Raw genomic sequence first — 13,687 nt, 5'->3', positions numbered from 1 at the left:
ATGGCTTTGCCTTTGTTTTTGTGATGGCATGCTGGTATTCACCATTATGCTCTTGTTCTGCTCAGTCCATTGTAAACATTAATAAAACAGCTTCCCTTTTTTGCTTGTGCAATGTTATGTTCCTTTGGCTTCTCTTTTCTGTCATGTTGTGTGCACATATGTGACATGAGCTATCTGTGTTAGACTTCTTTATGCTAAATACCTGCTTATGCTCCTGCTTGTGCTCTTTTTAATGATGCCAAAAGGGGGAAGAATATACGATTTCAGGGGGAACTTTATGTATTTGTGCAGTTTTTTATGCTTTTGCAAGTCTTCAGGATTTCTGATTTTGCAAGTCTTCAGGAGAGCTCTAAGATTAAGGGGGAATAAAAAAAGAGAGATCTGAGATTAAGAGGGAATCTTGTGTAGTTTCTGGTATCTTATCTGGTTATTTATGCTCTAAACAAATACTATCCATGCCTAAGTTTGTCATCATCAAAAAGGGGGAAATTTATGGGTTTTCAATGTCTTTGTCTGATGTCTTATGTTTTGATGATCTAACAAACTTGTTTTGAAGAACCAGATAGAGAACCTGGCCCCCATGTTATACATTTCAACTGACTTGGTCCAAGTCTGAAAATCAGCAAATGAATGAACGACCAAAGGGAGGAACACAACAGGGACCTGGTGACCTAGTCCCTTAGGGTTCTTCGACACAAGTACAAGTCAGTGACTATCCGCAATCATTATAAAGAGGAACACAACAGGGACCTGGTCCCTAATAGATCTCTGATAGAAGTACATGTCAATTGTACATCTGGAATGTAGCAGCAGAAAGTGACCATTTCGTAACTATTACAGAAGAGGAACACAATTAGGACCTGGTCCTATAGTGTCCTCTGATAGAAGTACAAGTCGACTATCCAACTGGAACGCAACTGCACAGAAGTGGCTGTGCAGACAGTACAACAGTCACTTCTCATTGGGAAGAAGCGTGTACCAAGAATTGGCATCACTATCTATTGTGATATAACAACCTGGTGCAAGGCACAACATTTTTGTGCATTCAGTGATATTCTCTCAAGCATAACAGTGTTCATTCGGCATTGAAGTCACTGGTGTGTCAAGAATAAGAAGACAACTCCACTAAGGATCAGTTTCTTAACGTGTGTATGTACATCCGTAGTTGAGTTGTAATCTTGTTATTTGCTCTTCATTTTATTTCTTAGTTTGCTTTCATAGAAGCTTTATCTTAGGAAAAAAATAAAAATCCGTAAACTTCTGAGTTTATATTGTTACTAGGAATAGTCATAAGTTTAAAGTCTTTGTAACTAGGATAGTTATAAAGTGGCTTATGGTGAGAGCATCACAAGTTAGTTGAAGTCTTTGTAATAGGGTTATTGCAAAGTGGCTTGTAATAGGGAGATTACAAGTTAGTGAAGTTAAAAGCCTACAAGAGTAGGTCGTGGTTTTTTGATCCCCTTGTGTGGGATTTTTACACGTAAAAATCTCTTGTCTTCTTTACTTTCAGTTTCTATAGCATCTTCAGCATCATCTCATATAGGACCAGGTACTCTATAGTTTGGTGGACTCGTACAAACTAACAAGTACTTTTATTCGGAAGTAACAGTTTGTGTTTGACTAATTCATTTGAATATCATTTTTTTTTAAAAGTAAATTATGTTTGACCAATTTTTTCAAAAAGTACTTTGAGTATTAAATTACTAAAAAGTACATTAAAGATGTAATTTGCAATTAGTATTTTTTTTAAAAAAATATATGAATTTAAATATTTATTAAAAAAATTCCTAAAATATAAAACATAAAGTAACTAAACTAAAGATTTTAATCAATATAAAATATAGTTATACTTATTATTTATATGATGATTTAAATATATCAAAATACATCATTCAATATAAATTAAAAATCTACTCTTATAAATTACTATATAAAAGAAGCGATCTATTTATAATAGAGAATATTCCAAAGAGGAACAGGCGAAAGAGAAAAAAATAATGGAAATAAAAAAGAACAGAAAAGTATGGTAGAAAAAAAGTAAACTAATAAGGGATAATTTGCAAATATAAATTTATTGAAAAGATAATTTTATCTTGAATAAATAAATTTTCTGCTTCTGCTTGTTGGAAGAAGCTAGAATTTGTAGCTTCTTCCCAAAAGTAGAAAAATTGTTTTCGCTTCGGCTTAGAAGCACTACTTCATTCCGGCCAAACATCTCAATTTTTTCACAAAGTAATTTTTTTTGGCCAAAAAGCTTGGTCAAACATGCTTTTTCACGAAAATTAATACTTACTAATATTTCGAGATTCTTACGATTTCATCTTACATTTGTTTTTTGTTCTGACACAGGATTGCGTTGCCACTAATGGAGATTTAATTATTCTTTTGACTTATTTATGAATATTCACCCTTGTTAATAATAATGGCATTGACCACTTTCCAGATTTATCTACACTTTAGCTCCTTAAATAAACTTAAACATCTTATTGTCCACATCATTTGGAGTCAAACAAGAATGGCTGCCTTCTTTTCTGACAAGACTAAACTGCTATGTTCATGTTGTTTAATTGCACTTGTCTTGCTTTTGCAATTGAATATGTCAAGATCACAAAAGGTCACGGCCATGTATGTGTTTGGTGACTCTCAAGTAGACGTGGGGAACAACGATTATTTTCAGACAATATTTAGGGCTAATTTTCCTTTCAATGGCATTGATTACCCTGGTGGCAAACCAACAGGAAGATTCAGTAATGGGAAAAATGCTGCTGATTTTCTTGGTAAATAATTCTATCTTTAGGCCTTAATTAATTTGGTGATTGAAATTTACGTCAAAAAACAAAAAGCATTTATTACCCTTTTTTCAGTTTTATCTTTACTGCTCTAATTAATACTCTCCGGTCCACAATAAATGACCAATTTACTTTTTTATTTTGGTCCAAAATAAATGTCCATTTATATAATCAAAAAAAAATTCAATTTATTTTTCCAAAATTACCCTTATATACGTATCCTTAAAAAGTCATTTGCTCCTCACATTTGAGAAGAAAAGTAAGTGCTACTATAACTATTCTTCAACATTTTATTAAGGGTAATTTAGTCACACTAACTATTTTTGTCTAGAATTTAGTATTTCATTAATGGGTGTGCCCAAAGCAAATTGATCACTTATTGTGAAGTGGAGGGAGTACAAATTATTTAAACGTTAGAGATATAAAGAGTCTTATGATTAAACTATTCAATAATATAAATTGAAATTAAGCGGGGATAGTTTCAAAGACCTCTCCTCACGTTTTCCTTCATCATATCAACTTCACTCGTGATTTATGTCTGATTATTCTCTTATTTCAATTTTGGTGTAATAATTCTTTTGACCTATTTTTTTAAACCCCTCCCTAATTAGGAGTATTTATAATGTTTTCATACTTTCCCTCCAGCCTGAGCCGAACCCAAGATCTAACGATCGTGGGTAGAGGTGTTTTTACCACTAAGTAAATTTCACTTGTCTCTTTTGACCTATTTATCATTTATATAAAAGAATTATCCTTTTTATATCACTTTATAATCACGAGAAAGGTAAGTGTGATGGAGCGAAATGTGAACTGATCTAACGATTATCCCTTGAAAGTAAAATAACTTTAATTACTTCACAACATCTCTTCCAAAAATATAGCTTTCATGAACTTGTTGGATTTTATGTAACAGCTGAAAAGGTTGGTTTACCAACACCTCCACCGTATCTTTCGAACAAGGATGGCCTCTTTATGGAAGGTGTAAGCTTTGCCTCGGGAGGAGCTGGAATTTTAAACAGCACCAATGGAACTCCTTTTGTAAGAGCATATCTATATACGTGTCGTTTATGTTTTTGATAAACTTATTTAGAAAATTATTTAATAAAACTAATAATTATATACTACTTCCTCTGTTCCAATTTATGTGAATATGTTTGACTGGACACAGAGCTTAAGAAAAAATAAGACTATTGGAATTTGTGGTTCTAAAAAAGTCAAAAAGGGGCAATTTGTGTGGTTATAAAATTAAGTTTCTCATTAAGGGTAGAATTATAAGTTTAAGCTAAATTGTTTTCAAAATTAAAAAGGGATCATTCTTTTTAGACAGACAAAAAAGGAAATAAGTTCACATAAACCGGAATAGATAGTACTCTTGATTAAGCAATTTCTTATTTTGTTTGTTAGAGTAATTAATGACTATTATAACTTCACTTCTTGGAGTACTATAGTTAAAATTGACAAAAAGTTTATAATACCTTATTGGCTTTTAAAGTAACAAATATTCGGGAAGAAATACTTTTTACTAATGTGACATTATTTATTATTATACTTTGAAAGTTAAATATTTTTGCTTCAACTACGATTTTTCAAAGTTCTTCTAAAATTAATTATTTAATATATAAATTTTATTTTACAAAATTCAGTTTTATACTGAAAATTAGATACTTGACCCTCTTATTCAGATCCACTCGTTATGTGGTCTATCCTTATGTTATGTAATAATTAAACTTCTATGCTTTTAATATAATAGACTCCTCTTTCATTAGCAAAAAGAAAAAGATCCACTCGTTATTTTCTTGATCGAGAAAGTACTACTATGAAAGCTTATCGTCTTTGTTTTCTAAACTATTCATTAAGAGGAGTTGGTGTTTTCTAATGAGTTTTTTATTTTGTACTTTTCCTTTGTCATAGAATGGGACGATTCAACTCTCAAAACAGATAGAGTACTTCTCCGAGTTGCAACAAAGGTTGATCCAAAAGATAGGATACGATGCAGCACAAATACACTTGTCAAGTTCTCTATTTCCAATTGTTATTGGAAGCAATGACCTATTGAATTACTTCACATTCAAACTCCCTATGACCAAGCCACCACGAGAATACATCGATTTTATGCTATCCACCTTTTCCACCCAGCTAAGGGTAAGCTCTAGCATCTCTAGAATTTTTCGTTTATGTCAAACTTTTTTTTTTTTTTAATCATCCGATGTCTGGTATTCAGTATAATTTGCGTCACCTAAGGCCGATTAAAGGGGAAAACACTCTGTATCATGACTTTTTTCATTCACTTGGCTTAACAAAAAAATCACATCCATCCTAATTCCTACCACAAGTCTTGATGGTATCTTGAAGATATTTAGTGGGCGTTTGGACATAAGAATTGTAAAATTCTAAAAAAAAAAAAGTGATTTTTTTCAAGTGTAAATGGTATTTGAAAATTAGAGTTGTGTTTGGACAAAAATTTAATTTTGGGTTGTTTTTGAATTTTTGAGTGATGTGAGTGAAAATTTTGAAAAACAGCTTTTTGGAGTTTTTCAAATTTTCGAAAATTTTCAAAATTCATGTTCAAGTGAAAATTGAAAGTTTTATGGCCAAACACTGATTTTTTTTTAAAAAAAAAGTGAAAAAATTCTTATGTCCAAACGGGCTCTTAATAAAACAACAACAAAAAAAATGGTGTCACATAACCCCTTTTTCTTCTACTTTTTGGGTACAGGTTAATTATATATGTAATACAATTACCCTTTCCAAGTAATTTTTGATTGCAGCAATTACAAGGTCTAGGTGCACGTAAATTTCTGATTTTTGGGTTAGCACCCATAGGTTGCACTCCAGCGGAAAGACTTGTGAAAATTACTGAGGGTTATAAATGCAATGACGAGGCCAATTATTGGGCAACGATTTATAATCAAGGTCTACAATCGATGTTGAGAAAATTGAAGTCACAGCTGCAGGAGCATTTCAACTACTCCTACTTGAACACCTATGATTTCTTGGTCAACCTCATCCAAAATCCAACAAAATACGGTATAATCACAAGTTCATTATTCATTCACCCATTTTTCTAATATAAATTGATAGAATTGTTGTTATTGTTAATCAGTATATTTAGCATGTTATTAGGATATTATGTTATTATGTTATGAACAATTACTAATTATTGTTATCTTCTGTTGATTTGATAATGCACCTACTCTAGTATATTGTCACTGTATAAAATTAAACTCTTTTAAATCTGAAAAAATGCAAGATTTCCAATTTTTTATAATATCATGCAATTACAAATATGATTTATTTTTCAGGTTTTCGTGAGGTTAAAGCAGCTTGTTGCGGGACAGGAAGATTAAATGCTGATGTTCCTTGCCTTCCTATTTCAATATATTGTCCCAACAGGAATGATCACGTTTTTTGGGATAGAGTTCATCCTACAGAGGCAGTAGCAAAGATTCTTATTAATACTCTTTTCAATAATACAAAACAATATGTAAACTCAATGGATTTACCCAAATTACTTGCTTTGTGAAGGTAAGACTAGAATAGGCCAATCTACATAGTTATACAACATATATGGTACTTGCTTTGCTTGGTGTAGCTTATCCAAAAAAATATATTAATAACATAAATAAGAATTATTCGTGGGAATGGATACATGATATGTGTATGCTATCATCTGATATTGTATACAGTATGATAAAACTGCTTCAAGTACTTTGGATTACAACGAGGAAAGGGATAATGCAATCTCAAATAGGGTGTTAAACGGGTGGGTCGGGCCGGGCTGGGTTAAGATTTTTGGGCCCGTACAAGTTATGGTCCGGGCCGGTTACGGGTTCGGGTTCATCCGGATAAAAATTGAACCGTAAGGGTTACGGGTTAAGGGGGCCGGGTTTAGTGTATTTTTTAATTTTTTTTGTATTTTGTATAACTATTGTAAGTTATATTAATACAAAGTATTAACATAAAGAATACAAGGAAGATGAGAAAAAATTGCACTTATAAATTGCAAGTGCTACATTTATTTCAAAATTACAAAATTAAAGTTTGCATTTAAAAAGTAAATTAACAAAAAAATAGTAAAACTAAATTTTCATGCATAATAAATTAATAACACTTCATATTAATCTAACAAACTAAAACATTAAGCATAAATACGTCTAATAATTTTAAAATAACAAATTGTCTTAAAATCTTAAATACGAATTTTCGGAGGACGCTCAAGACAATACTTTATATGCTTCCTTAAATTGCATGTGCCTGACCCTGAACGAAGATTTAAGACTTGACCACAGTTCTTGCACTTTACTTTCTGACCTTCTTCATTTTCTTCTACCACCTCAAAGTGTTGTCAAACATATGAGCGCACTCTAGAAGTACGAGGCATGATTTAACTTGAATTGAGATTTGAGAATTGAGATTGAGAAATGAAAATTGAGAGATGAGTGAAGAAACGAGGAAGAGGATGGGGGTATTTATAGTTTTAGAGAAGGTTAATTTTATAAATTGAAAAAAGTTAAATTTTAAAGAAAAAAGAGGCTATTAATGCAATTAAAGGTGTTAAGCAACGGATCCCTGCCAGGGGTAACCGTTGTCAACGGTTAGTGGGCCCCACAGATTTCAAAAAAAAAAGATTTAGTCATTGTACCGGTCCGGGCCGGTTAAACCAGTACACAGTATTGTTCACGTGGACCGGGTTTGACCGGTCCGATTAACCGTTTCCAAAATTTAAATGGACCAACCCCTCTACCCCTCCTACCCAGCCCCACCCGGCCCCTATGTACCGGGCCGGTCCGATTCTGGTTTTAACCGGTCCGGTGACGGTCCAGTTACGGGTCAACCCGGCCCGTTAGACACCCTTAATCTCAATCGCAACAATAAACTTACTCTACTATGGATTCTCGTACATAGTCGACTTCTTGATAATTAACCGTGGAAAGTAAAAGAATTAATTAATTATTGGAATGTACTATTAATTTATTTTCTATATCGTGTATGGAGAAGTTTGAACTCTTTATTATTGTCAAATGTCTTTTACATATATATATATATATATGTCAATTTATGATTTGGACACCCAATCTCATTCTCGATTAGAGGCTCCATTAATGAACTCCAGAAGCTTCGCATGAGCGAATAATGCTTTTGTGTTATAAAATAAAGACTATAAAGTAAAGACAAGTATAGAGAGAAACTGATATATTATTCGAATTCAAACTGATGTACATAATGAACTGAAATCTCTTCTATTTATAGAAGAAAGGAAGCTGCTGTGTAAGCTGCTACTATACCAGATATGGATAATCTTCTACTGAGAGCAATGTTTATCCATAACGGAGTACTGAAAGGATAAACTTATTATACCTGATATGGATAATCTTCTACCGGGGGTAATGTTTATCCATAACTGGGTACTGAAAGGATAAGCTTATTATACCCGATATGGATAATCTTCTACCGGGGATAATATTTATCCATAATTAGGTACTGAAAAGATAAGCTTATTATACCCGGTATGAATAATCTTCTATCGGGGGTAATATTTATCCATAACTGAGTACTGAAAGGATAAGCTTATTATACCCGGTATGGATAATCTTCTACCGGGGATAATATTTATCCATAATTGGGTATTGAAAGGATAAGCTTATTATACCCGGTATGATAATCTTCTATCGGGGGTAATGTTTGTCCATAACTGGGTATCGAAGTGATAAGCTTCTTCAGGAAGCTTATTTCCAATAGAGTACTTAAATAGATAAACATATTTACGGTGGAGTCCCATATGGATAAGCTTCTTCAGGAAGTTTATTTACAACGGAGTACTAAATGAACATTCATAATATAATATATTTATAACACTCCCCCTTGGATGTTCATTAAAAGATAATGTGCCTCATTAAAACCTTACTAGGAAAAAACACGTGGGAAAAAATCCTAGTGAAGGAAAAAGAGTACACATATTTAGTATACGCATTGCTGGCTGCCTCATTAAAAACCTTATAAGGAAACCCTGTGGGAAAAACCTTAGTAAGGGAAAAAGAGTACATCGCGCATTTTACTCCCCCTGAAGAAAACCTTATTTCAAATATTTGAGTCTCCGCATTCAAATCTTGTATACCATATTCTCAAAAATTGATGTTGGTAAAGACAATATGTTGGATTGTCACTTGAACTTATTTGATGCACATCAATGTCACAATTTTCCTGAAGATCATGTATGTAGAATAATTCTGGTAAAATGTTCTTCGTATAATATTATGGGTCTTTTATCACATTCCAACCCACATATTTCTCGAATGAATCACTGATCTCAATCATATGCACTCCCTGCTTGCCGGTTTGAAATCGAGCTTTATGGGTATCGGATAAATAACCTGCATCTGCATTACCAATACGATCTGCACCATTTTGGTTAGCATTAGCAAGATAAATAAGTGTACCATCTACACCGAGATAGAATATTTCAGGACCAAGGAGCTCATCATCCTCTTCTAGAGGTTGGAACGGATCCTTATTCACTTCAAGTGATTGAATATTCATTGGTGTACTTAATGGGTACACTTTGTCCATGTAAAGTATTTTTAAGACCCTCTTGGAGCTCTTCCGGAGTTCCAATAAGATTTATGTCACCAACATAAACAGCAAGTGTAACAAATTTTGATGACATTTTCTTTATAAAAATACATGGACAAATAACATAATTTATGTAACTTTCTTTCAGCAAATATTTACTGAGGTGATTATACCACACGCGCACAGATTGCTTTAAACCGTACAAAGATCTTTATAATTTGATCGAGTACATTTCTCAAGACTTTGAATTATATGCTTAGGGCATTTTCAATCCTTCAAGGATCTTCATATAAATAAGTCATATAGGTTAAGACTTGTATCTAAATGGTATGACATCTTCAAGTATATGGACTGCTAGTCCGATCCTCACAATCTTTTACAATATTGTGCACTATATTGTATTAAATATATCGTCGACGATCATTTTGTGTCAGTTCCGAAGCGACATAACTTGTGGAGATCTCATCACTTTCTTTATTTTCAGGTACCTGAACTTTTCCGGGAGTTTCATGAAATGTTATGTCGTGGGCTCTTCTAGAGCATATTTCCTCCTCATTATGATCATTTTGATCATTAGCTCCTACTATTTTTCAAGGATTGTTACCTTTGGAACCGATTGGTCTACCACGCTTCATACGTACAGTAAACTCTATCCTTCAGGGACTTTAATTTTAATAGGAGCATTTGCAGCTGAAATATGATATTTAATTTTGGATCAGCAAATGCTTCTGGCATTCGACTTGAATTATCTTCTAAGTGAGGATCATGATAATTCGATTCATATAGCATATTTTTCAACTGTTTATTCCATCCCCCAAATGTTAGAAAAACTAACATATATCCCCAATCATCTTTGGGAAACATATCTTTGTGTATTATGGAAGAGAAATTAATCATATACCACGCAATAAAAGATAGTAAAAGTATTTGGTTTCTGATCCTAAACCAATTGTGAAGGGAGGACTTATCATATACTGTTGATCTGATGCATACAAGTGCTGCTATATGCAATTTAGAAAATCTTAGACCAACACATGAAGCTTTGTTCTCATAAGTAATGGTTTAGCCATTAATAGGAGGTATTCAATGCTAAACCAGCTTGGATATAAACCAACATTATCAAGATGAACTGTCTTGATTTCATAATCTGAAAATTATGCTCTTAATCGAGAAAAGCAATTCCAAATGCCAAACTGCAAGTTGACAATAATTACACATGTAACTATCTCATATATGCACCTATAAGTGGTTCACATGATAGGTGAACGGGCCCATATTCACCTTTTATATATTTCAGAATCAAGGGTCTTAGTCCCAACTTTAGCTGGTATAATCAATTCATTATGAGAACAAGCAACACATGAGAATTCCTAAAGAATCTTCTAGTTCTTTAGTATATGCTTATCTGAATTCTCAAATAGCTCATTTAAAAATGGCAAATGAAAACTTCAAGTTTATCATGTCATGTGCTATCTCTTAGTAAACTTCTGGTTTATTATGGCATAAACTTTTTCTTTAGTAAACTTCTGGTTTACTGTGATACTTGATATAGTACAAATTAAAGAATAAGGCGGATAACTTCTCACATACATATTATTTTACCCCCAATGATTGTGGAAACATGAAGATTATCAATCTTCCAATCATTTGTAGTCTCAATATGATAGCCATTTGTATTAGTAAACTTCAGGTTTACTACAACATATGTTTTGACCATAATCATATAATATGAATGACATATTTGTATATAAGCTCTTCGAGAGCCTTCATTTATTATCCACAATCTAATATTTATCTGGCACTACTGGTGTCATGTATTCTTTAGGCAAACATTTAGCTCTTCAGGAGTTGTTGATACATTTTGTACTATCAAATATTGCTCAGACACTGCTGGTGTCATGAGAGAAAATCACAATCAAATAAACAATGTAAAACAATTGTTTAAGCACACAAAAACTCCTCTTATAATATTTTTCCACTTCAAGAGACAATTTCAATTGTGTTACTTCTTCAGGAGCAAATTTAAAATACGAAATATTGAGTATATATTCTCTCAATTATATTAACTCTTCTGGAGGTGAATTGTAATGTATTCACATCAAGAGCGCGTTCATATTTACCCGACTTATTAGTATTGTCACATTCACTTCTGGGAATGGATTAATATTATCAAAAGTTCTCATCCTTCAGGAAATCGAACATAATTATCTGAATGCGCATTAATCACATCAAATTGTGATGCCTCAACCTCTTTTAAAATATTTACTACTTCAGGAGCAAATCGAGGCGTGCATTTAATATAGAGAATATTTATGTAACTTATCTTCAATTGTAACCATAGAAAGCCTAAATTATCACTTCTGGTGATCATAGGCATATTCCACTTTTGGTAGTTAACAAAATATAATTACAATGAGATATACGAAATATAACCACTTCTTGTGGTTGTATATTTCTTGCAAACTCTGCTAGAGTTTAAGTTGGTCTAATAATGTTATCCATATTCTTCAAAATGACATAAACAAGATATATTATAGTAAATATCATTATCAAATCATAATTTTTCTTTATGTACAACAATTACATAACCATACTATCTATTACAATAACAAAAATTAAAATATTTACATTTCTACAGATTCACCACCGATTACATGACTTGTTTCCCCTTCTGGGAGTGCAAGATAATCAGTTACATCCAAATGCATGAACTCTAAATTATCTTCAGAAATAAAATTTGCTTCAGCATTTTTCTGTCTTCTTTAGGGAGGCTTGATAAAGCTCAACCAGGTGCTTTGGCGTACGACAGGTACGTGACCAGTGCCCTTTTTCTCCACATCTATAGCATGCATTTTCTGCATTTGGTGCTTGCACCACTTCATGCTTTTGTTCCTTCCTTTTCTAGTGCTGGTGGTGAGGAGTGTTCTTTGGTGCATTATTATTACCATGATTAGAGTTTCTTTCCCGACCACGACCATGACCACGACTGGGACCACGACCTTTTCCACGTTTAGCATGGTGAAAGTTCGTCTCATTCACTTCAGGGAACGGACAAGAACCAGTAGGTTGACTTTCATGATTTTTCATTAATAACCCATTATGTTGCTCGGCTATAAGAAGTTGTGAGATAAGTTCAGAATACTTTTTAAATCCCATCTCTCGATATTGCTGCTGCAGGAGCATATTCGAGGCATGAAAAATGGTGAAAGTTTTCTCCAACATATCATGATTAATAATATTATCACCACATAACTTCAATTAGGAAATAATTCTAAACATAGCAGAATTATACTCACTGATAGATTTAAAATCTTGTAGCCTTAGATGAGTCCAATCATATCGTGCATGTGGAAGAACGACCATCTTCAGGTGGTCATATCTATCTTTCAAATTATTCCACAGTATGACTGGATCTTTAACAGTAAGATATTCCATTTTCAGGACCTCATCAAGGTGATGGCGTAGGAATATTATTGCTTTGGCACGGTCTTGGTTTGATGCCTAATTTTTTTCTTTGATGGTGTCTGCCAGACCCATTGCATCAAGATGAATTTCAGCATCAAGCACCCAAGACATGTAGCTTTTGCCCGATATATCCAGGGCTACAAATTCAAGTTTAGAAAGATTTGACATTATTTAGGAAAAGAAAGTTCTTACCTCAGATACTTTCAAAATATTTGCTCGAGATGGCCGAGTCTCGTGCTGATAACGTGTTACAAAATAAAGACTATAAAGTAAAGACAAGTATAGAGAGAAACTGATATATTATTCGAATTCAAACTGATGTACATAATGAACTGACATCTCTTCTATTTATAGAAGAAAGGAAGTTGTTGTGTAAGCTGCTACTATACCAGATATGGATAATCTTCTATTGAGGGCAATGTTTATCCATAACGGAGTACTGAAAGGATAAACTTATTATACCCGATATGGATAATCTTCTACCGAGGGTAATGTTTATCCATAACTGGGTACTGAAAGGATAAGCTTATTATACCCGGTATGGATAATCTTCTACTGGGGTAATGTTTATCCATAACTGGGTACTGAAAGGATAAGCTTATTATACCCGGTATGGATAATCTTCTACCGGGGATAATATTTATCCATAATTGGGTACTGAAAGGATAAGCTTATTATACCCGGTATGAATAATCTTCTATCGGGGGTAATGTTTATCCATAACTGAGTATCGAAGTGATAAGCTTCTTCAGGAAGCTTATTTCCAATAGAGTACTTAAATAGATAAACATATTTACGGTGGAGTCCCATATGGATAAGCTTCTTCAGAAAACTTATTTACAACGGAGTACTAAATGAACATC

General features: G+C 33.1%; 1 protein-coding gene across 1 annotated transcript; it reads left to right on the top strand.

Moving 5' to 3' along the window:
- Positions 1 to 2,515: 2,515 nt before the first annotated feature.
- On the top strand, positions 2,516 to 6,344 carry LOC107803469 (GDSL esterase/lipase At5g55050-like). Its single transcript, XM_075223842.1, has 5 exons — positions 2,516 to 2,777; positions 3,703 to 3,827; positions 4,701 to 4,931; positions 5,558 to 5,816; positions 6,092 to 6,344. Exons 1-5 carry the CDS (start codon positions 2,516 to 2,518, stop codon positions 6,310 to 6,312), a joined length of 1,098 nt encoding a protein of 365 aa, XP_075079943.1. The 3' UTR covers positions 6,313 to 6,344.
- The last annotated feature ends 7,343 nt before the right edge of the window (positions 6,345 to 13,687 follow it).

Source organism: Nicotiana tabacum, chromosome 10 (assembly GCF_000715075.1).
Source record: "Nicotiana tabacum cultivar K326 chromosome 10, ASM71507v2, whole genome shotgun sequence".
NCBI lineage: Eukaryota > Viridiplantae > Streptophyta > Magnoliopsida > Solanales > Solanaceae > Nicotiana > Nicotiana tabacum.
The sequence above is the reverse complement of the archived record's forward strand: the minus strand, read 5'-3'. Positions and strand labels throughout refer to the sequence as shown.

Excerpts from the sequence above, each read along its gene's own strand:
- LOC107803469 (XM_075223842.1), top strand. The coding sequence starts at position 2,516 with ATGGCTGCCTTCTTTTCTGACAAGACTAAACTGCTATGTTCATGTTGT. Across the intron at positions 3,828-4,700 it reads GCACCAATGGAACTCCTTTT|AATGGGACGATTCAACTCTC; the intron begins GTAAGAGCATAT and ends CCTTTGTCATAG. Across the intron at positions 5,817-6,091 it reads CCAAAATCCAACAAAATACG|GTTTTCGTGAGGTTAAAGCA; the intron begins GTATAATCACAA and ends TTTATTTTTCAG.